This window comes from Garra rufa, chromosome 23 (genome assembly GCF_049309525.1).
Source record: "Garra rufa chromosome 23, GarRuf1.0, whole genome shotgun sequence".
NCBI classification, from domain to species: Eukaryota; Metazoa; Chordata; class Actinopteri; order Cypriniformes; family Cyprinidae; genus Garra; species Garra rufa.
The window spans coordinates 20,302,012-20,325,545 of NC_133383.1; the positions used below are offsets into that span (position 1 = coordinate 20,302,012).

General features: G+C 34.6%; 1 protein-coding gene across 2 annotated transcripts in view; it reads left to right on the plus strand.

Annotated features, from left to right (window-relative positions):
• The window catches only part of frem2a (FRAS1 related extracellular matrix 2a), a 105,557-nt gene that overhangs the window by 48,331 nt on the left and 33,692 nt on the right, over window positions 1–23,534 (plus strand). For both annotated transcript variants that reach the window (XM_073829876.1, XM_073829875.1), the window contains exons 4-6: window positions 6,234–6,464; window positions 16,973–17,098; window positions 20,100–20,351. In XM_073829876.1, coding sequence (XP_073685977.1) covers window positions 6,234–6,464; window positions 16,973–17,098; window positions 20,100–20,351 — 609 coding nt within the window. The remainder of the gene's footprint in view (window positions 1–6,233; window positions 6,465–16,972; window positions 17,099–20,099; window positions 20,352–23,534) is intronic.

A 23,534-nucleotide genomic window follows, 5' to 3' on the forward strand; every position in this document is an offset into this window, starting at 1 on the left:
TAACCACAAATGCACGTCTTGCACTAGCTCTGCGATGCACATGCACATCTTCACACATTATATAACCACATTGGAAAGGTCACAATCTTTGTCTGTGTACTCCAGTTAAAAAAGTTGGGGTATGGCAAAAAACCCATCTCATTTCCTCCTCTAACTTCAAAATTGTCCAAAATCATTGTTTTACCATTGTTTTAAATCATTGTTTGACTTTCTTTGCATGCTCGCTTTGTAAACACGGGGTCAGTACTTCCACCTACGTGAAGTAGTGGACACAGAGTTATTTATGGTTAAAAAGTAGAAAATTGCAGATTGTTTCGCTAGATAAGACCCTTATTCCTCAGCTGGAATCATGTAGAGCCCTTTGAAGCTGCATTGAAACTGCAATTTGGACCTTCAACCTGTTGGGTCCATTTCATGGAAAAAAGTCTTGGAATGTTTTCCTCAAAAATCGTAATTTCTTTTCGACTGAAGATAGAAAGACATGAACATCTTTGACATAAGCATAAATCAATTTTCATTCAATTTTAATTCTGGAGTGAAGTAATCCTTTAATTTACAAGTAGTTGCATTTAAAAAATCTCTAGACTGTTGTGTTTTTTCTTTTTCTTTGCACTTACATGTATCTTGAGATTTTAGATACTGTACAAAAACATGTTATGTGTGAATGGCCCCATAGGCTTCATTTTTTTTTTTTTTTTTGCCTGATTGATTTTGTCCCTACCACTTTTTAAAGCAAGTGCCAGAATCATCGTGTTTAGTTGAAAAGCTACAATTTTGGTCATTTAAAATCAAATTTATATGAGGCCACAATAAAATCATTTATTTACATTTTTTTGATAAAAGAGGGGATTCCATATAGAACTTTTTGTACTCAAATATTTAAAAATACACTACTTTAAAAGATTAAGATCAAAAATAGGTAACACTTAATCACTATTAACTACGACTTTTCCCTCAATAAATTCCTAATTTGCTGCTTATTGATAGTTAGTAAGGTAGTTGTTAGGTTTAGGTATTGGGTAGGATTAGGGATGTAGAATAAGGTCATGTAGAATAAGGCATTAATATGTGCTTAATTAGTACTAATAAATGGCCAATATTCTAGTAATATGCATGCTAATAAGTCGTAATTAATAGTGAATAAGTGTTACCTATTCTAAAGTGTTACCAAAAAGATGTTACAAATTTTTTCTATTTTATATTAATTCAGTTTTGTTTTGTTTTCTTGCTATTTCCACAAAAATATTATGCAACTGTTTTCAACATTGATAATAATAAAAAAGTTTCTTGAGCAACAAATCAGCATATTAGTATGATTTCTGAAGGATCATGTGACACTGAAGACTGGAGTAATCCTGAAAATTCAGCTTTGCCATCACATGAATAAATTACATTTTATAATATGTGACCCTGGACCACAAAACCAGTCATAAGGTTAAATTTTACAAAACTGAGATGTATACATCATATGGAAGCTCAATAAATAAGCTTTCAATTGATATATGGTTTGTTAGGATAGGACAATATTTGGCCGAGATACATCTATTTGAAAATCTGGAATCTGAGGGTGCAAAAAAATCAAAATACTGAGAAAATCACCTTTAAAGTTGTCCAAATTAAGTTCTTAACAATACATATTACTAATCAAAAATTACATTTTGATATATTTATAGTAGGAATTTTACAAAAAATCTTCATGGAACATGATCTTTACTTAATTTCCTAATGATTTTTGGCATAAAAGAAAAATCAATAAATTTGACCCATACAATGTATTTTTGGCTATTGCTACAAATATACCCCAGCGACTTAAGACTGGTTTTGTGGTCCAGGGTCACATATATTCAAATAGAAACACAGATTTTTAATTGTAATAATATTTCACGATATTACTTTAAAAAAAAAACATTCAAAAACCTTAGCAACTCCAAACCTTTGAACAGAAGTGTACCATATATAATTAAATAACATGTCACAATTCATTTGAAGTTGCAAGAAAGAATGATTGCTTCAAATCAGTGTGTAACAGAAGAAACAAAACACATACAGTGGTGGCCAGAATTATTAGAATTATTAATTATTATTAGTACTCAGACGACCAGCTAAAAATTGTTTTAAGTTAGTTATTTCTATCTTTTGCTGTGGTGTATCAGTAGGAACTATCAGTTTACATTTTCAAACATTCATCGTGCCATTAATCTTAATAATCCAGTGAGGTTTTTGTTTGCACAAGGAGTCTGACAACAGCCAGTGCTCCACACAGAGATCTGATCGCTAATGACATGAAGAAACAGGAACAACTGAGACTAAATCCAGAAGAACTGTCTCAAAGATGCTTTAAGAAACCTACCTGCAAAGCTACAGTACTGTTAAAAGTTTTAGGTGCTTGTGTAACAATGCTGTAAAATGAGGATGCTGTCAAAAATAATGTCATAAATAGATGTTCTTTATCAATTACCTTCTATTAACTAAATTAAATCAAAATTTGGTGTGACTATCCTTTGCGTTTAAGGCAGCTTTTGCTCTAGGTGTACTTGCGCATAGTTTTTCAGGTAGCTCTGCAGATTTCTTAAAGCATCTTTGAGACTAAAGCCCCTTTCACACAGCAATCCCAGTAAGTTGCCATAAAATTACCAGTATGACTTTACCGGTAAATACAGAAATATGCTGTTCAAACAGCCTTTTTAACGGTAAGAGACCTTTCACACATCAGCATCAAAATAACGGTAAATTCTTTAATGTCAGCAAAATCACTTTAGTTTCACTATCTGTCTAATTTGACAACAAAGTATGAGTGACGGGCATATGGGGATGATCAAACAGAACGCGTTTTTGCTTTTATAAACCCGAGACGCGCATAATAGTATCCAACTGCAGAGCCTCAGTGCTGGTGAATGAGAAAGAAGGCTGGTTTTCGAGCTCAACACTTGAAACGGCTGCGAGACGAGGCGCGATGGTCAAAGATATCCATCAAGCGCATACTTGCATAGAAAAATTAATTTAAAAAAGCAGCGTAGCTTGGTAAACAGCTTAGCGTAATGACGTCATCTCCATAAGAACGCTATAATTGGCCAATTTGGACCAAAGTAGACTTTATTCGTCAGCACGTTCTACCTGCTCATAACGGTAATCTTCATTCGGAGCACTGGCTGTTGTCAGACTCCTTGTGCAAACAAAAATCTCACTGGATTATTACAATTAATGGCACAATGAATGTAAACTGATATTTCCTACTGACACACTAGAGCAAAAGATGAAATAACTGACTTAAAACCTTTTTAGCTGGTGAAAATACCAGTGTTCTAATCATTTTGGCCACCACCGTATGTGTTTTGAACAGCATTAGTGAGAGAAAATTAGGTCTGAATTTCATTTTCAGACACAATATCACTGTAACAGCAAAAGTGTAATAGTGATAGTGAAGTTCGCAACCAGTGAAGAGTGTTTGAGATCAGGCTTCGTCTGCCTCTGTGCTCTCTGGAGCCTGGAGCTCTCTCTGCCAAACATATCTACCCCCTCGCCTCATATTGCTTTCTACTTTTTCACACCCGCCTGCCTCGACCCTTTTCTCTCCTTTTCCTCTTGTCTCACTCACTGTGGCTGGCGTCCTATGCCGCTTGTTGTGGTTAGAATGAGCCCCCCTGTTGTTAGAGAAATGGAATTGAAAGTGAACTCTCTCTCTTTCTCTCTTGTTCCCTTTTTTATTGAACTCGCCTTATATCATTCAATCAATTTTCTGTCTTTCTGTGCTTTCTTGGATGATGTTTTTTTTTTTTTTTTTTTTTTGCATGGCTGGATGGAACATGTGAAGGCTTTTATTCCGTCTGAAGTTATATTTTGCTGAAAGCTACAGTTAAATAACCTTTAATGGCCACTTCGTCTCACGGACTAAAGATGGTTTCAAATATGGCCCCTTAAGTGTGACAGAAATAAAAATTATTTTAAATGCAAAAAACATTCTTTAATATTTCTAGATTTATATATTCTTTAGCACTTGTGTATTTATATCGATTTACTTCACTCATGATGTTTCTGATTTCTTTTTGAGGAGATTACTTAAAGGATAGATCTTTAAAGGTACTTCAGGATCTTGAAGGATAAAACTGAAGCATAAAACAGTCTTTCAAATCTAAAAACAAATTACCACTGATTGGCGCAGTTGTTGTCATGTATATTTTTTAAAGCCCTTTAAATTTTGTCAATATTTCATCATGGAGAATTCTTAAGATTTAATTTGTTAACCTTGAACTGGAATAGCATTTAAAGGAGTATTTTGCTTTTCAGAACAAAAATTTACAGATAATGTGCTCAGCTCCTTGTTATCCAAGATGTTCATGTCTTTCTTACTTCAGTAATAAGGAATGTTTTTTGAGTAAAACATTTCAGGATTTCTCTCCATATAATGGACTTCTATGGTGCCCCCGAGTTTGAACTTCCAAAATGCAGCTTCAAAACTGTGGGCACTAAACGATCTCAGGCGAGGAAAGAAGGGTCTTAACAATGGGTTAATTTCTAAATTATTTTCTGAAAATTACAGTTTATATTCTTTTTAACCTCAAATGCTCGTCTTGTCTAGCTTGGCTTGACAAGCTTTTGAGATTGAAAAGTATATAAGTTGTAAATGTTTTTTAGAAAATAACCCATCGTTTGGCTAGATAATACCCTTCTTCCTCAGCTGGGATCGTTTAGAGCCCTTTGAAGCTGCATTTAAACTGGATTTTGGAAGTTTAAACTCGGGGGGCACCATAGAAGTCCATTATATGGAGAGAAATCCTAAAATATTTTCCTCAAAAAACACCATTTCTTTATGACTGAAGAAAGAAAGACATGAACATCTTGGATGACAAGGAGCTGAGTACATTATCCGTAAATTTTTGTTCTAAAAGTGAACTACTTCTTTAATTTTAGCTGACAATATTGTGTGCAAAAAATGGTAAACTGAAACATTATTTATTTATTTATTGATAAATATAAAACATATATAATAAATTTTATATCAATATATATAGTGAAACTGACCTCTGTTCTTGAGAAAAATCTTTCAGGTCCCACAAATCCTTAAGTTTTTTAGCACTTTTGTGTTTTTGAACCCTTTCCAACAATGACTGTATGATTTTGAGATCCATCTTTTTACACTGAGGACAACTGAGGGACAACTATTTCAGAAGGTTCAAACGTTCACTGATGCTTCAGAAGGAAACATGATGGATTAAGAGCTTTTGTCTTCTGGGAAACATTTAACACTTCTGAAGGGAAGTACTAAATAAAAGAAATTAGATATTTAGGCAAAATAAGAAAAATGTGCACATCTTCATTCTGTTCAAAAGTTTTCACCCCCTGCTTCTAATGCATGGTGTTTCCTCCTGGAGCATCAGTGAGCGTTTGACCCTTCTGTAATAATTGTATATGGGTCCCTCAGTTGTTCTCATTGTGAAAAGATGGATCTTAAAATCATACAGTCATTGTTGAAAAGGGCTTAAATACACAAAAATGAACAACAGCCTGTGGCTGCTTGAGATATCTGAAACCTATAGTCTATATTATGTTCAATTTTATGTACATTTTTAATGTCTTGTTTCTAGTGGGTCAATATATAAAAAAATCTATATTAATGATTAAATATCTACAGTCTTTTTTCTACAATTTTCCTTTTCCTGTCATGTATTAGCTTAAGTGTTATGGATTGAAGATCAGCGATCATCCAGCATTGATCTGAAATACTGAGGTGATTTAATTCCTCACATCTGTTTGGGAGGTTCTGGCAGACGGATCCCTGACAGTGTCTCTGCTTGATGTATCCGAGATCAAACGCTTCCGGGCAGGTTCACTGCAGGTTTTCCCACTGTGTGGGAATCCCATCACAGCTTCATACCAGTGTTACAGTAGAGAGGAAGTTGAGTCTACATGCTGCACTTTAGTTTAACATGTTCCTTGATTTTGTTCCTACATCCCAGCTTCGGAGTATCAGACACTTACAGCCCTGAGGCTTTTTTTACCATCTATACAAAGTGCATCTCTATCTGTATGGCGTCGATAGTGCATAGGTGTCTGCGCTGTTGTCCTCGATCTTTATAAATCTGAAAAATGCAGACGTGGCTAATCCCTGCTCACAAATTTCATAATAAGCTTCTTTGAGTAGATCGTTCTCAAAGTCATGAGTTGTGACACATCTGGAGGCTGGAGATATGAAGTTGGGAAAGTTTGTCAAAATTGTTATATTGTGTTATTTACAGGGATTGGTACTCTGGATGGCAGTGCCGAGAAGGAGAAGGATTTCCTGGGAAAATCGCAGAAGCAGGTGCAGTTTAACCCCGGCCAGACCACAGCCACATGGAGAGTGAGGCTTCTTTCTGACGGGAAATACGAACAGTCCGAAATGTTCCAGATTGTCCTGACAGAGCCGGTGATGTCTGTTTTGGAGACGCCAGCAATAGCCACGGTTGAGATTGTGGATCCTGGTGATGGTAAGTCCAACAATGCACAACGACTTAAAGGAGAATTTCACTTCCAGAACAAAAATTTACAGATAATTTACTCACCCCCTTGTCATCAAAGAGGTTCATGTCTTTCTTTCATTAGTCGATAAGAAATTAAGTTTTTTAAGGAAACATTTCAGGATTTCTATTCATATAGTGGACTTCTGTGGTGCCTGTGAGTTTGAACTTCTAAAATGCAGTTTAAATGCAGCTTTAAAGGGCTCTAAACGATCCTAGCTAAGAAAGAAGGGTCTAATCTACCGAAACGTTCAGTCATTTTCTAAACAATTGACAATTTTTCTTACTTTTTAACCTCAAATGCTCGTCTTGTCTAGCTCTGCATGAACTCTGTGTATTCCGGTTCAATACAGTTAGGGGAGGTCGAAAAACTCCCATCTTATTTTCTCCTCCAACTTCAAAATCATCCTACATCGCTGCAAAAGTACCGACTCTGTGTTTACAAAGTGAACATGTAAAGAAGATCTAACTCCCTTTACAAAAAAGGTTAAAACAATGATGTAGAACGATTTTGAAGTTGGAGAAGAAAATGAGATGGGAGTTTTTTGACCTACCCCAACTGTCCTGAACCGAAAATACATGCAGAGCTAGACAAGATGACTATTTGAGGTTAAAAAGTATATAAATTATATATATATATATATATATATATATATATATATATTTTTTTTTTTTTTTTAGAAAATAACCGATCACTTCTCCAGATAAGACTTCTTCCTCGGCTGGGATCGTTTAGAGGCCTTTGAACCTGCATTGAAACTGCATTTTGGAAGTTCAAACTCACGGGCTCCATAGAAGAACACTATGTGGAGAGAAATCCTCAAACGTTTTCCTCAGAAAACAATTTCTTTATGACTGAAGAAAAAAGACATGAACATCTTGGATGACAATGGAGTGAATAAATAATCTGTAAAATTTTGTTCTGGAAGCGAACTTCCCCTTTAAGGAATTTATAGGATTGACGTGATTTAAAACAAACTGTGGTGAAATTGCTCTGTTTGTGCGGTTCATTTGTAAACAGTGCCATCTGAATCTTGGTGTGCACCAAAAAAGCGGACCGAGACCCACCTTTTCAGGGGATCTTGGTCCACTTTCAAATAGACTCAGGTGTTATTTGACTGATGCAGCATGGACCAAAGACATCTAAATGAACCAAATACATGACATGACATTACAAGGTATTTTTCTAAAGAATGCTGAAGCATACCTGGTGGTTCTTGTCATAGGCGCTTTGTTGCACATTACATTTTAGTACAGTTTCATGAGCACTTTGTAAGTTATAAGCTGGTAAAATTCATATCATATGTAGTCAAATCACCTGTATTTTTAAAAAGCAGATTTACAGTGGAAAATAGTGATTCAGTGATGCAAACAAAAAAGGATAGTTCACCCAAAAATTAAAATTCTGTCATTAATTACTCCCCCTCATGTTGTTACAAACACGCAAGACCTTTGTTCATCTTCGGAACACAGATTAAGATATATTTGATGAAATCCTAGAGTTCTCTGACCCCGCATGGACAGAAATGCAACTGAACATAAAATGTTCAAGACCCAGAAAGTTAGTAAAGACATTGTTAAAATAGTCCATGTGACATCAGTGGTTCCGTAATTTTTAAAGCTATGAGAATATTTTTACGAGAAGTTGTTGAATAAAGTTCTCATAATTTCAGAAAATTAAGATTGAACACTGATGTCACATGGACTTTTGTCCTTGAATGTGTTAGTTGTGCTGCTGTCTTTGCAGATAGCAAATTTAATAAAAAATATCTTAATTTGTGTTACGAAGATGAACAAAGGTCTTAGGGGTTTAGAACGACATGAGGGTGAGTAATTAATGACAGATTTTTATTTTTAGGTGAACAATCCCTACAAGTATGCTAAATATATCATAATACCTGTCCAATTAGGTTGTGACCATACGCTTATGTCTTTTGTTTTGTTTAAAAAAACAATTTTAAACGCTAAATGAACCAGGACGTAAATGTATAATTTTCTTTTTGATCCAGACTAAAAGAACCAAGAGAATCAAACTCCTTGTATAAATGCCCTTAATGTTTACTAAAGATTTAGTTTACATTTTCATACCCACCCGAACTATAAAGTGCAATACTTTATTACACTTAAAGTGTGTCATTTCTCCACCACAGGGCATCTCTTAATAGAACAGGGTGATTAAAACAGGGATCAAAATAATTTGGTTCATTGTGAAAAAAAAAACAGTGTTTTCATGTTCTGGTTACAAACCTTTATGGCCTCCTTTTCAAATAGTATTCAGAGAACATGAACCCATCTTTAATTTAATTCCAACTAAGCGTTGAAATTAAGTAACAGCCATAAAAATGAATTTTTTATTGATAAACGTGCTCTGTTCAATGATAGAAAACAAACATCAGTCACAGGCTTCTTTCAAACTCAGTCAAAACAATCGTACAACCCCAAACTTCTGAACAAGGTGTTCATCATATATTTTATCTAATGCACTTTGGCTTTTTTAACAAATACTTATGTAAAGATTATATTAGATCACAGCCCTTTTTCCAAACCCATTAAATTCTTCAAAAATATCCAAACATCACCGCTTCAGCCGCTCAATAAACTAAACCTGAAGATGTGAGTGAGTCAGAGGCAAGATGTTCAAGAGACCAAAAACACAACAAAGCTGCTAAAAACATCCCATATTTTCTAAAATTTCCAATGTTGCAGATAAAAACACAGGCCTTATCTCTATACTGCAGATGCCTTTTTCTCTTTTTTGGACCTCAATTATCACAGCATTTTATATCTCTTCCTACCTGTGAGCTTCCAGCGCACCGCCCACCCCCACATTTCGGCGGCCCCTCTTTTCATCTCAAATTCTGCGCGTCTTGTTTTGAAAGCGTCTCGTCGATAAATGTAAATTGTCGACCGGCGTTTGAGAAAGGTTTGACATGTCTGCGACGGCTGCCTCTGTAATTAAATCGTTCGCATATAAAGGTTAGTTGCTCAGGTTTTGAGGGGTCATTTTGGAGGGGGCGCCACACTTTTATCTGCGAGGATCCAAACAGAGAGGCTGTGGAAAGCTGTAATGAGACAGCCTTGCATAAACCTGTCATCAAAAACCTTTTCTGAGCATCTCTCATTACAAAATACAGCTTTGTCAGTCTGTTGATCAGACAGCGTTTGTCTCACACTGTGTTTTGTTTTTTCTCGCCGAGAGCCGTGACGGAATTATTTGCCTGTTCATCATCACAACATCATCTCATATTCTCTCAATTACCGTTGTATTTAGATGTGCAGTGCGAATAACCGGAGGCTTACGTTGTTTTATTCTGTGTGTTTTTGTCTTTATCGTCTCCTCGGGGTCCCTGGATAATTAAAATTTTCATCTATAATACCAGACGCTGCATCTGAATGTTACTTAAGCTTCGCTATCTTTGCAGAAGTTATTTCTCCTTCGAAAAAAAGAAAGAAAACTCCACTGCTTCCCCAGTGAGCTAATTATCAGTCTTACGGTGGGGTTTGTTTGCTGAGGCTGATGCCCCATGGGAGGCTTAACGTGACGGAGTCTGGCTGCTCTTTCTAATGGCGAGAGGGAGGGGAGATGGGCCGGTCGGCATGCTGCGGTCCTGTTGCTCCACGTGCCGTTTTTTTCCTTTTAGGTTAATTATCCTTTTAGCGTTTGTGTGAGTGTGGCAGTGTGAGGTCGCCCTCCTCGCGCATTAATATTTGAGTGCGCGAGGGAGGTGTTTTCTTCCGACAGGGGCCTTCGGAGACCTGTCTGACCCAGTTGCCACAGAGCCATTCACACATGATGACTAACACCGACCTACGGGCTCAGACAAAAGCTTGCATCTGGAGTCACATCTGTGACTGGGACGGCTGCGATGTGACAAGCTTCCTACTTTACAGCCAGAACCTTTCACTGCTCATTAGTGTAAGGAGCAATAAAGGAAGAGGAGAGGCTGGAAAGGCATTTTAAAGATGCTTACTTCGACTTTACTTTCTGGTTTTAATGTCTTATTTTGGAAATGGGTTTAATGAAGGTTTAAACGGATGTACTTTTCCCTGATTGAACACTGAAATAATTTATTTTAAAGATCATGTGAATTGAAAAGGTCAAGAAATGTACACTGAAAAGATGCTTTCTAACTCCAAAAAAGAAAAGCTTGGGAAGCAAAAGTGTGTAGGACATCACCCAGTGATTTTGCAAGTTTTCTTACTTAGAAATCATGGAGGGGTCTACAATTTTCAGCATATGTGCATTTCCACTGTGAGAGACAGAATCTAAAAATAAAAATCAGGAAATCACATTGTATTATTTTTTTAACAATTTATTTGTGAATTACTGTGTCAAATAAGTATTTGATCACTTGAGTCAAAAAAAATTTAATATTTGGTACAGAACCCTTTGTTAACAATTACAAAGGGTCAAACGGTTCCTGTAGTTCTTCACCAGGTTTGCACACACACTGCAGGAGGGATTTTGGCCCACTCAGCTCCCTCCAAAGATTTTCTATTGGATTTAGGTCTGGAGACTGGCTAGGCCACTCCAGAACCTTGATATGCTTCTTACGGAGCCACTCCTTGGTTTTCCTGGCTGTGTGCTTTGAGTCATTGTCATGTTGGAAGACCCAGCCACTACCCATCTTTAATGCTCTGACTGAGGGAAGGAGGTTTTTGCCCAATATGTCACAATACATGGCCCCGTTCATCCTCTCCCTAATACAGTGCAGTCGTCCTGTCCCCTGTACAGAAAAACACCCCCAGAGCTTGATGCTTCCAGCCCCATGCTTTACTGTAGGTATGGTATTATTGGGATGATACTCATCATTCTTCTTCCTCCAAACACGGCGAATGGAGTTAAGACCAAAAAGTTCTACATTGGTCTCATCTGACCACAGGACTTTCTCCCATGACTGCTCTGGATCATCCAGATGGTCCCTGGCAAACTTCAGACGGGCCTGGACATGGGCTGACTTAAGCAGGGGAACCTTCCGTGCGATGCAAGATTTTAAACCATGACATCTTAGTGTATTACTGATAGAAGCCTTGGAAACGATGGTCCCAGCTCTCTTCACGGCATTGACCAGCTCTTCCTGTGTAGTTCTGGGCTGATTCTTCACCATTCTAGGCATCATTGATACCCCATGAGGTGAGATCTTCCGTGGGGCCCCAGTCCGAGGGACACTGACAGTCATCATTAGCTTCTTCCATTTTCTGACAATTGCTCCAACAGTTGTTCTTTTTTCACTAAGCTGCTTGGCAATTGCCCCATAGCCCTTTCCAGCTTTGTGAAGGTCTACAATTTTGTCTCTTGTGTCTTTTGACAGCTCTTTGGTTTTGCTCATGTTGCTACTTAGACTTTAGCTGATTGTGAGGTGCACAGGTGTCTTTATGACAGCTAACGACCTCAAACAGGTGCAACTAATTTAGAATCATGAGCTGGAATATTTAAAAGCAAAATAACAGGTCTTTGAGGGTCAGAAATCTGGCTGATAAGCAAGTGGTCAAATACTTATTTGACACAGAAATTCACAAATAAATTGTTAAAGAATCATACAATGTAATTTCCGGATTTTCATTTTTAGATTGTGTCTCTCGCAGAGAAATTGCACATATGCTGAAAATTGTAGACCCCTCCATGATTTCTAAGTAAGAGAACTTGCAAAATCACAGGGTGATCAAATACTTATTGACCTCACTGTATATGGATGGTATAGATGGATGGATGGATGCATGCATAGATGAATGGATGGATGATATAGGCTGGATATAGATGGAAGAATGGATACTGATGGATGGATAGATAGATGAATGATATTGATGATTGGATGGGTAGATTAATAAATGGATGGATGATATAGGCTGGATGTAGATGGATGGATGGATGGATGATAGATGAATGGATGGATGATGAAGGCTGGATATATATATATGGATAGATGGATGGATGGATGATATAGGCTGGATATGGATAGATGGATGGATGGATGATATAGGCTGGATATAGATGGATGTACAGTATGGATGGATGATGGATGGATATATATGGATGGATGATATAGGCTGGACTTGGATGGAATGATGGATATGGATGGATAAGTAAATGATGGATAATATGGATGAATGGATGGATGATATAGGCTGGGTATAGATGGATGGATGGATAATGAATGGATAGATAGATGATGGATGGATAGCTGTATCGGCTGGATATAGATGGATAGATGAATGGATAGATAGATAGATAGATAGATGGATAGATGAATGGATAGATAGATAGATAGATAGATAGATAGATAGATAGATTCATACATTTAGAAATGAGATTTCTATTGACTGATTTTATAGTGTCATAATCCCGCCCAAAATGTATTTTTAACACTTATAATCTGACAAAAAAAACTTTAAAACTTTAAAGCAGTGTATTTATTAAACAACAGCTATGTAGCTAATGCATTGTATATTTATTCAAAGTGAGTATAGAAAAGTGCAATATAAATAATATGCTACGATTCACATGTATGTAATTAAAATAAATCCTGTTTATACCATGCAATGCTGTAAATCAAAAGTATTTCGACTGCCTCTCTGCAGAGGATTCTACCAAGAGCTGAATATAAATGCACAGGATTTTACTTTCTCATCGGCCTTGTTTTTGATCCTTACAAAACAAGGTCATTATTTTGGCCCCTCATGCATGAGAGTTTCCTGTGTGAGGGTAAGAGACGGTCTAAATACGTAAGCCTTATACCTGAGAGGCTACATAGATTCGCCTCATTGTTATTCTTTTCTCACAGCCAGCGTTTGAGTCTTGAGGGCTGTAAGATTCGTTCTTTTATCAGGAGAGCAGTCACTCAATCTGTACAACGCTCAGAGACTGAACATTGGAAAATGTTCTGGTTTTGCAGAAAATATTTTGTTCTCAAGTTCACAGTTGTTTGCTAATGTCATGTGATTGAAAAAATCCTGGGTGGATAATTGGCAACTAAATACAGTAATCACTGTCTTTCTGGGAAAATAGACCCTTAACCTTCAGAAAAACTCAATCATCAAAATCAGGTGGTCAAACTATTGCAAATAGTGTATGAGTCATTTTATTTTCTATTCTCTTTCTACAAGGTTTAAATCTTTTACAACTGTTACCATGCTAGCATGTCTAAATACAGATTAATACAGTTGATTTGATGTTGTGCTCTAGCAATGTACGTAATGTAAAAACATACAAAAGTAATTAAAAAAATATTTATAAATGCCAGATTTTATAACACAGCTGCATGTAACAGGGTTGCAGATTTGAAAATTGTTTATTTTATGTTGTTTTCTAGCAAAATACATTAAACAAACATGAAAAGTAAAGAGACAACTATTTAAAAAAACATATATTTGATAAATATGCCAAAATTTGTAACAGTTGAAAGTAACAGGGTTGCAGATTTGGAAATTGTTGATTTTTTTTTCTTAGTAGTTTCGTAGAAATGTCTATTAAATAAACATGAAAAATAAGGAGGCAAAAAATTGTAAAATAAATTTGAAAAAAGGGCAGAATTTGGAAGTAGAAAGGTTGCAGATTTGTAATCCGTTAATTTGATGTTTTTCTAGCAGTATTCATTAAATAAACATGAGAAGTGAAGAGCCAGCAATTAAAAAAAAAACCACATATTTGATAAATAAGCCAAAATTTGAGTTGCAGGCAACAAGGTTGCAGATTTGGAAATTGTTTTTCAAATCTGTTATTTTGTAGCAATATTAATAAACATCAAAAGTAAAGAGGTTAAAAAAAAAGTTAAATATATTTGGGGAAAAAAACAATTTGTAAAGAGCTGGACATAACAGGGTTGCAGATTTGAAAATCCTTAATTTGATGTTGTTTTCTATTAATATACAATAAATAAACATGAAAAGTAAGAAATTAAATTTGTAAATATATATATAAAAAATTGGCATAATTTTAACAGAGCTGCAAGTAACAGGGTTGAAGATTTAAAAATCATTTATTTTATGTTTTTTAGCAATATGCATTAAATAAACATGAAAAGTAAGGAGACAAAACTTGTAAATATATTTTTTAAAAATTGGCAGAATTTGTAACAGAGCTGCAAGTAACAGGGTTGAAGATTTAAAAATCGTTGATTTTAGAATGTTTTCTATTAATATCCATTAAATAAACATGAAAAGTAAGGACAAAATTTGTAAATATATTTTTTAAAAATTGGCGGAATTTGTAACAGAGCTACAAGTAACAGGGTTGAAGATTTAAAAATCGTTGATTTTATAATGTTTTCTATTAATATCCATTAAATAAACATGAAAAGTAAGGAGACAAAATTTGTAAATATATTTTTTTAAAATGGGCAGAATTTGTAACAGCTGCAAGTGACAGGGTTGAAGATTTGAAAATAGTTGATTTTATGATGTTTTCTGGCAATATGTATTAAATAAACATGAAAAGGAGACAAAAATTGTAAATATATATAAAAAATTGGCATAATTTTTAACAGAGCTGGAAGTAACAGGGTTGAAGATTTAAAAATCATTTATTTTATGATGTTTTTAGCAATATGCATTAAATAAACATGAAAAGTAAGGAGATAAAACTTGTAAATATAATTTTTTAAAAATTGGCAGAATTTGTAACAGAGCTGCAAGTAGCAGGGTTGAAGATTTGAAAATCATTTTTATTGATATTTTTTAGCAATATGCATTAAATAAACATGAAAAGTAAGGAGACAAAATTTGTAAATATATATATAAAAATTGTCAGAATTTGTAACAGAGCTGCAAGTAACAGGGTTGAAAATTTGAAAATCGTTGATTTTATTTTTTCTAGCAATATGCATTAAATAAACATGAAAAGTAAGGAGGCAATTTTTTTTAAATACATTTGAAAAGAAATTGTCAGAAATAACAGGGTTAAAGATCTAAAAATTGTTGATGTTTTTTTAGCAATGTACATTAAATAAACATGAGTAAGGAGTAAGGAGACAAACAATTAAAATATATTTGGAAAAGCACAAGTTGGAAGTAAAAGCACTGTAAAAAAATGTTTCAACTTTAAAATAATTAGTTCCCCCGCTGACTTAAATATTTTACTTTAGTCAACTAAAATATTCCAGTTGTCACTTTAATTAACATTAAGTAACTTAAAATGTAAAAAATGTGTAGTGATTTGAAAATTGTTGATTTTTGTTTTAGTTGTCTTGTAGCAATATAAATTAAATGAACATATAAAGTAAGAAGACAAGAATGTTACAAAAATATTTAGAAAAAAAGCCTGAATTTGTATGAGAGCTGCAAGTAACAGGGTTCTAGATTTAGTCTAAATTAATCTGCAATTCGAGTTTTCGAATATAAATTGGTATCTTATATTTCCTATATAATATTCCCCATAATTATTTGATCATTTGTCTTATAATGACTTGAGTAAGAGAGTTGAGCATGAATAATTTATCTAAAAATATAAACATTTGATATTTAAATAGCCAATTATAATGCTAAGTTAATTTTATTTCACAACATTTGTGAATATAATATTTTGATAACACTTTGCGATAAGGTGTCAATTGTTATCATTAGCTGTACGAACAATGAACAATACATTTATTACACTATTTATTAAAGTTTTTAACATTTATTATTACAGAATAAGTATTGTTTGTGTTTACTAATGTAGTTAACTAATGTTAACTAATTATCCTTATTGTAAAGTGTTACCAATATTTTTTAAAAGTCCTGAGACACCAAAGTGTACTATATTCATGTTTTTTCATTCAAAGCTGTGACTGAAAATGCATCTGTCTAAGTATTGTTTTCTTCACTTGCTTTCTCTCCTTCTCACCTATTACTTGAACATCTTGTTGGTCTATTTTCCACCTGCACTCTCCCTTGATACCAAATGACCACTTGCAGATTGATGATTGGAGACGTTTGCAAAGGATCATGTATAATTGCATAGAAGGATCTGGGGCAGGATGGGCCACGCAAAGAGGGATCTCTGTCTTTTCGATGGATTTTCCATCTTTGGCTAGAGCAATTTCATCCCCTTTTTCTTTCAATGCTATAAAAAAAAATTTGTTTATATGTTGACTCAGTCCTGACCTGCGGTATTTGAAAATAGCAATGCCTGAACGAGCTCCCACTCAGTCAGACGGTTTACTCTGCAACACGACGCAATACACAGCCGTTACGGACAGATATCGATGCCGCTTGGTCTAAAGGCCACTAAAAACCTAATATGAAACGCTCAATATGAAAAATCTATTTTCTCATACAAAATGTGCTTTTGCCTTTTGTGCAAGATAAATGTGCATTACACGCCCAGTATAGAGGCGTATGATTTGAAATAATTATATATTGAAGAATCAATCCACCGCCTGTGGTGTTTTAAAGCCCTGTGGTAATAGTTTTTCTGACAGGGAGCCGCTAAATCCCTCTGTGACTGATATAACAGAACAGCAGTCCTAATACTGAGCTATATCTTCTTTTCCCTTTGACAGAGTCCACGGTGTTCTTTCCTCAGGCCAGCTTTGCTGTGGAAGAAGATATCGGAGAGCTCCTGATCCCAGTGCACAGGAGGAGAGATGTCAGTGAGGAGCTGATGGTGGTCTGTCACACTCAGCAAGGTGCAATACACAGTAAATACAACCTTATAGACTTTATGCATGAAAGAAAGAAGTGCACAGCCATTGTTAGAATTTTGTCTTTGAACTTACATTTTTGCAGTAGTTCTATAGCATCACTGTTGAAGAGTAATTGAGTGGTGAAGTGGAATAAGGTGTATAGGGCCAATGATTCCCTTGATACAGAAAACACGGTCGAAATTGCGGAATCCAATCTTAAAACTTTTATTTACTGTGTAACGTGAAATGTCAAGGAATTTGACTAATTTTGGATGGATAAATCAAAAGTAGGTCAGTACACTTCAATCAAAACGCGATATGGACTAGTGTTTGTGAATATTAAGTCAACTGCTCTCATATCTAGAACTGCTCTGAGATTCAATTTATGAGCATTTTACCATTACTTAAAAAGAACTACAACTGTATTATATACAAACAGAAACTTTAAAGTCTTCACAGCAACCCGTCAAAATAAAAGTTTGGTTTAACTTGAAGAAACTGTCACAGAAATTTAAAATATATTACTTTATGTAATGACAGTACTACTACTACTACTAAGATTATTATTAAAGTATTTATTTACCAGAAAAATTCAATACACAACACAGTATTTCTGGAAAGAAAAAAATATATAAAAAATAAAACACTGAAATAAGTACATTGCATAAGTATTCATACCCTTAACTCAGTACATGCACCTTTACAGCCTCAAGTCTTTTTGGGTATGATGTGACAAGCTTTGCACATCTGCATTTGGCAATTATCTGCAATTCTTTGCCTCACCTTTTCACCTCTCAAGCTCTGTCACCTTGGATGGGGACATTTTCTAGAGTCCTAGTTGTTCCAGTCGTCTTCCATTATGGATAATGGAGGCTACATGCTTCTGTGAACCAGTTTTTTTTCTGAACTCTTTCCTAGATCATTGCCTTAACGCAAGTCTGTCACTGAGCTCTACAGGCAGTTATCTTGACCACAGGACTTGGTTTTTGCTCTGATATGCATTTTCAGCTGTTAGACCTTTTCTGAGAGGTGTGTGCCTTTCTAAATCATACTTATTCAAATGAATTTGCCACAGTTTAACTCCACTCGAAGTGTAGTAACATCTAGAAGCAATATGAATGCTCCTGAGCTAAATTTTAAGTGTCCCAGAAAAGGGTATGAATACTTACGCAACGTGATCTTTTCAGTTTTAATAAATTTGCACAAATGTTAAAAACCTATTTTTTGCTTTGCCATTATGGAGTAGGGAGTGTAGATTGATGTGGGAAAAAAAGTAATTTAGTTTAACATAAGGCAGCAACATAACAAAATGTGAAAAAAATTAAGGGGTATGAATAATAAATATATATAAAAAAATTTTTTTTTTTTTTCTATGTAAAAATAAAAATGTATGTTTAAATATAAAATTTAATGATCAAATTTTGTAAATAATTAATTGTTTGAAACTCTTGACCTGAACAGTATTTTTTATTTTTATTTGCTACAGTCAAAAATTTATTCAGAAACCGCCAACATTTCTCACATTATCACAGTTTATTCACTATAGTTTAGAAAATGGTAATAAAATACGACAAGAACTCCGAGTTAGACTGTGTCAGAACAAATTCATCTTGATAACAGTGTTGTTTTTGACAACCAACTTAGATTTAGTCTTAGTCTTAGTCTTTTGGACTAAAATGGTTATTAGTTTTAGTCAAATTTTAGTCACTTCTATATGTGATAGTTTTAGTCCAATTTTAGTCGACGAAAAGTCAAGAAGGTTTTAGTCTAGTTTTATTCGACGAAAAGTCAAAAAGGTTTTAGTCTAGTTTAAGTCAAAAAAAGGGGAAAAAGTAGTCTTTTAACAAATTAATGTAGGTCAGTAAGTATTTTGCTGTTGGGTAGTGTCACTTAGAAGTTGTGAAAATAGCAGATCTATAGTTCAACACAATGTGAGCTTCCGGATCGACTATTTTCACCAATAATTACAATAATGAAGGAATGTTTTAGAACATAAAAGACAAACAAGGATGGAATGCTAAAACGGCTTGCCATACTAGTATGGCAAAGAGCATTTAATGCTAAAACGGCTTGCCATAGCGGCAGGTACTTTTTTCGGTTTTAATTGGCATGCACAATAAGCGGAAATGTCATGCATTTTAAACGTCTGACGGACCACCCACTAACATTTTCGTCTATTCTCGTCTCGTCAACGAAAACTCACACACGTCTCGTCATGTTTTAGTCATCAACGAGCCATTTTTATCTCGTCATCGTCTCGTTTTCGTCATGGAAAAAAGTGGCGTCAACGAAATGATTTCATCATCGTCATCGTTGACGAAAACAACACTGCTTGATAATGATAACTTTGATAGAGAAGTATGTAATGGATTACAATCAACCAAAAATTATTCAGACAACTGTTAGTATGACGATATTTACACAACTATCAATGCTTTGTTGAGTCTGTGTCTCTTTGTTCAGTCTGTGGTGTAAAAAGGTCACATTAACAATTAAAGAAAAAACACTTAAGCAAAACCTGTTCAGTTTCAAAGTGTCTGAATAATTTTTTACTTTATTTTGCTATCCTCACTTGCATAAATGAACTCTAGTGTCCTGCACCTACTAGTAAACAAATATCAGAAATTATATCTGGTGTCTGAATAATTTTTGGTTTGACTGTATAGTTACCCCCAAAAGGCTTCTGCTCAAGCTTTTATTTATGTGTGGAATTCAAAAATAGTCTTGTCAATGTCATTCATAGCAAAACAGCATTTAATTGTGTGCGTCTACTTTTGTGTTCTCGCATGTAAAAAAAGAAATGGGTTTTGAAACGAGGTTGAGTAAAGAATGACAATGCCATTTTGAAAATTGAAATTGTCATTTTTGAGCAAACTATCCCTTTAAAGATTTTTACTTCCAACAATTCCTCTGATGTGTTATTCACATCCTTTTGAAGCATCTGTAAACGCTTTATGTGGATTTGAATGAATTCCCTGCATGTGTACTTTCTGTGCTGCTGCAGGCTCCGCCACAGGAACTGTCCCCACTTCTGTTCTGTCCTACTCTGACTACATCTCCCGTCCAGAGGAGCAGGCCAGCATTCTGCGCTTTGATAAGGACGAGACGGAGAAGCACTGTCGTGTGGTGATCATCGACGACTCGCTATATGAGGGAGAGGAGAGCTTCAACGTGACCCTCAGTATGCCTATGGGAGGCCGTCTGGGGCCGGAATACCCCACGGTGCATATCCGCATACTGCCCGACCAGGACGACGGTAAGGGCTTATTTTCTTTTGTTTGATTGAAAGTAAACATTTAGAGAAACATGAACTCTTCACTCCAGGAAATATTGAATGTAATATTGAGGATTTGATAATAATATGCTCGTGACCGGAACAAAGAAAAAACAAAGTCACTTCTGTGGCTGAGTAAGTAGGAGCCAATATTATTTTAGTATTGTTGAGATAACATAGATTTTTTATAATCATAATCATAATAATGTTTTCATTATTATTTGAGCTGTGTCTATATAGTCATGCTACATATTTATTTATTTATGTATTTATTTGATTATTTTATGAAAATAAAATATTCATAAAATGACATTTTATTATTTTTTTTATATTTTCTTTATATTCATTTAATTCCTATATGTTTTTTAATGTCTTTAATCTTTTTTTTTTACATTATAATAAACCTGGTCAAGCTGTGGCATAGTGGTGTAGTGCTCATGCTGTAGTGCTTATGTGAGAAATTTGAGTTTGAGTCAGGCTCAAACTCAATATACTATATTAGTATATTTTATGAATATAAAATATTTATTCGTTTATTTTTACAATATTATTTTATTTATTTATGTATCATTATTTTTTTAATTAATTAATTTATTTACATTTATTTGGGGTTACTTTATTTTAATAATTTATTTTCTAACAAGTTTTTCTTTTGTTATTGTTTTAATTTCTTTGCTAAAATAAACCTGGTCAGAGCTGTGGCATAGTGGCTAAGTACTCATGTTGTAGTGCTTATGTGGACAATTTGAGTTTGAGTCTGGCTCGCGTCATTTCCTTTCAATTTTTATACTTATTAAATCAATAAAAATGCAAAAAGGAACAAAAAAACTATAAAATATAGTTAAATATAAATTAATATGTTTATGAGCCAATGTTACTTTAGTATTATTAAGAAAGTATTTAAATTTATTTAAATTTATTAATATTTAGCATTTTTATATTTTCAGTTTTCATTTTTGTATTAGCTGTGTCTATATAGTCGTTATAGTTTTTATTACCTTTTTATTTCAGTTTTAGTTATTTCAGTACACATTATTAATTATTTATTACCAAGTATCAAGAAAATGAGTAATATATTATAAATATAAAATATTTATAAAATATGCAACATACAGTATTAAATTATTTTATTTCAGTTTATTTATTAATTCTTTATATTTATCTAGGTTTAATTTATTTTAAATAACTTTTTTTATATGGTTTAAATTTTTTTAATTATAATAAATGTGTTTGGAGCTGTGGCATAGTTGTTAAGTGCTCATGCTGTAGTGCTTATGTGGGAAATTTGAGTTTGAGTCTGGCTATGTCATTTCCTGTTCCACTTTTTCCCAATAAATCAATAAAAGTACAAAAAGTAAAAAAAAAACAACAACTTACAATTCAGTCATAAACGGGTTAAATAATTTTAGCACCATCTATCAATTTTAGTAGAAGTATCAAGAAATTTTTTTCTTTTTTTGGTTTTACTTTTTTTTTGACTATAATAAACATGGGCGGAGCTGTGGCATAGTTGTTAAGTGCTCATGCTGTAGTGCTTATGTGGGAAATTTGAGTTTGAGTCTGGCTTGCGTTATTTATTCTTCCACTTTTCCCCCAATAAATCAATAAAAGGGCAAAAACTAGAATATTTTTCTTAAAAAAAAGAACTTATGAGTTACAATGCAGTCTATAAACCATACAAATATAGCTATTCACAGTTCATATCATTCTCAGACAGATATGTATTTGTTAGTTCAACACGCAGTGATATTTAAAGAGCCGTTTATCTTTCTCCAAAGCCTCGTACAGCGACAGAATTTCTGTGTGTCTTGTGCACATACAGCAGTCAGCGGATGAACCCAGAATAGACACAATGCACATGTAAATGGGCAACGCTGAAGTTTGCACAGGAGTCTCTTTCTCCGCCAGCGTTACGAGGCCTGAAATCACAGATAAAGTTGAGTTATTCTAAAGCCTTCTTTCCTCAAAGCTAGAGAATTAATTATTTTCCAGCGGAAAGCGAATGGATTTTTGTTCTTTTATCTCTGTTTTGCTGTTATTATGGCACCCCTCAAAAGTTTGCTGAGGAAAATAGGAGCCGCTGGCTTAGCCCACCTCAGACAGAAACCGTGAAATTGCACTCAGGAGAGAGCTGCAAGGGATAGAGTTCATCCTTTGGCTGGGAAACTATACATGCACATATGTGTATATACCGCTGAGTGACTGAATCTTGCGCTGCTCCACGCTGAACGTGGATTAGTCCTAATTCCCATGTGACACGAAGGTGAAAGCTTTCATTAAGTTAAATTTCAACTGAGCGTGCTGCATTCGGTATATATGACAAATAGTGTTTATTAAAGCATAAAGCATAAATAGCATGAAAGTAAGAGACTGTGTAATTAGAGGGTGTTGTTGGCGCTTTGTTTTGGCACGTCTTTATCTTCCTTTTAAAACCCCTCTTTCTCTCTCGCACACATACACAGTACACCTCAGGCTACTGAAGTTTTTTCTAGGGCAATCCTGTAGTCTATGGTACAATATCCTAAGGGTATTAGATCATATCTCACTCTATCTGAAACCGTTATCAGTAAATCTGGGCTAAAACCACCTAAACATCAGTCAGCATCCTGCAGTAGCAAAACACTCCCTTATTTTAGTGTCAGAGCTGCAAATGAGCATATACTTTCAGCCTATTGTATTTATGCTTAACATGAAGCATAAGAGGTTCCTTAAGGCTTTCATCATTTACTTAGTGTAATATTACAAGATAAGTGTAACTGTAGTAAATTGTATTTACTTAATCCTAAAAATAAACTGTGAAAGTCACAAACCTGTGTACAATATAAGCCTGTTTATATCTTGATTTCTCTCAAGATGAGAGCTGCTAACATACATATGCAACATTTTAAGGCATTATAAGCACCACAAGCCCTTCAGTCCAAAAGAAATTAAAGAGCAGGTCATATGTTTTTTTGTTTTTTTTGAAGTATCCTAATATTGTGTTGGAGTCCCCTACAACAGGCTTAAATGCATCTAAGGTCAGAAAACGTAATTTTCTTAGAATATACATTTATACATAGTCATTTGTTAAGGATTTCGAAACGGTTCGTTCAAACCAGCTTCGAGCATAATGTCTGTAAACCCCTCCCTTCCATAAGCCTACTCAACTCTGATTGGTCAGCTGGC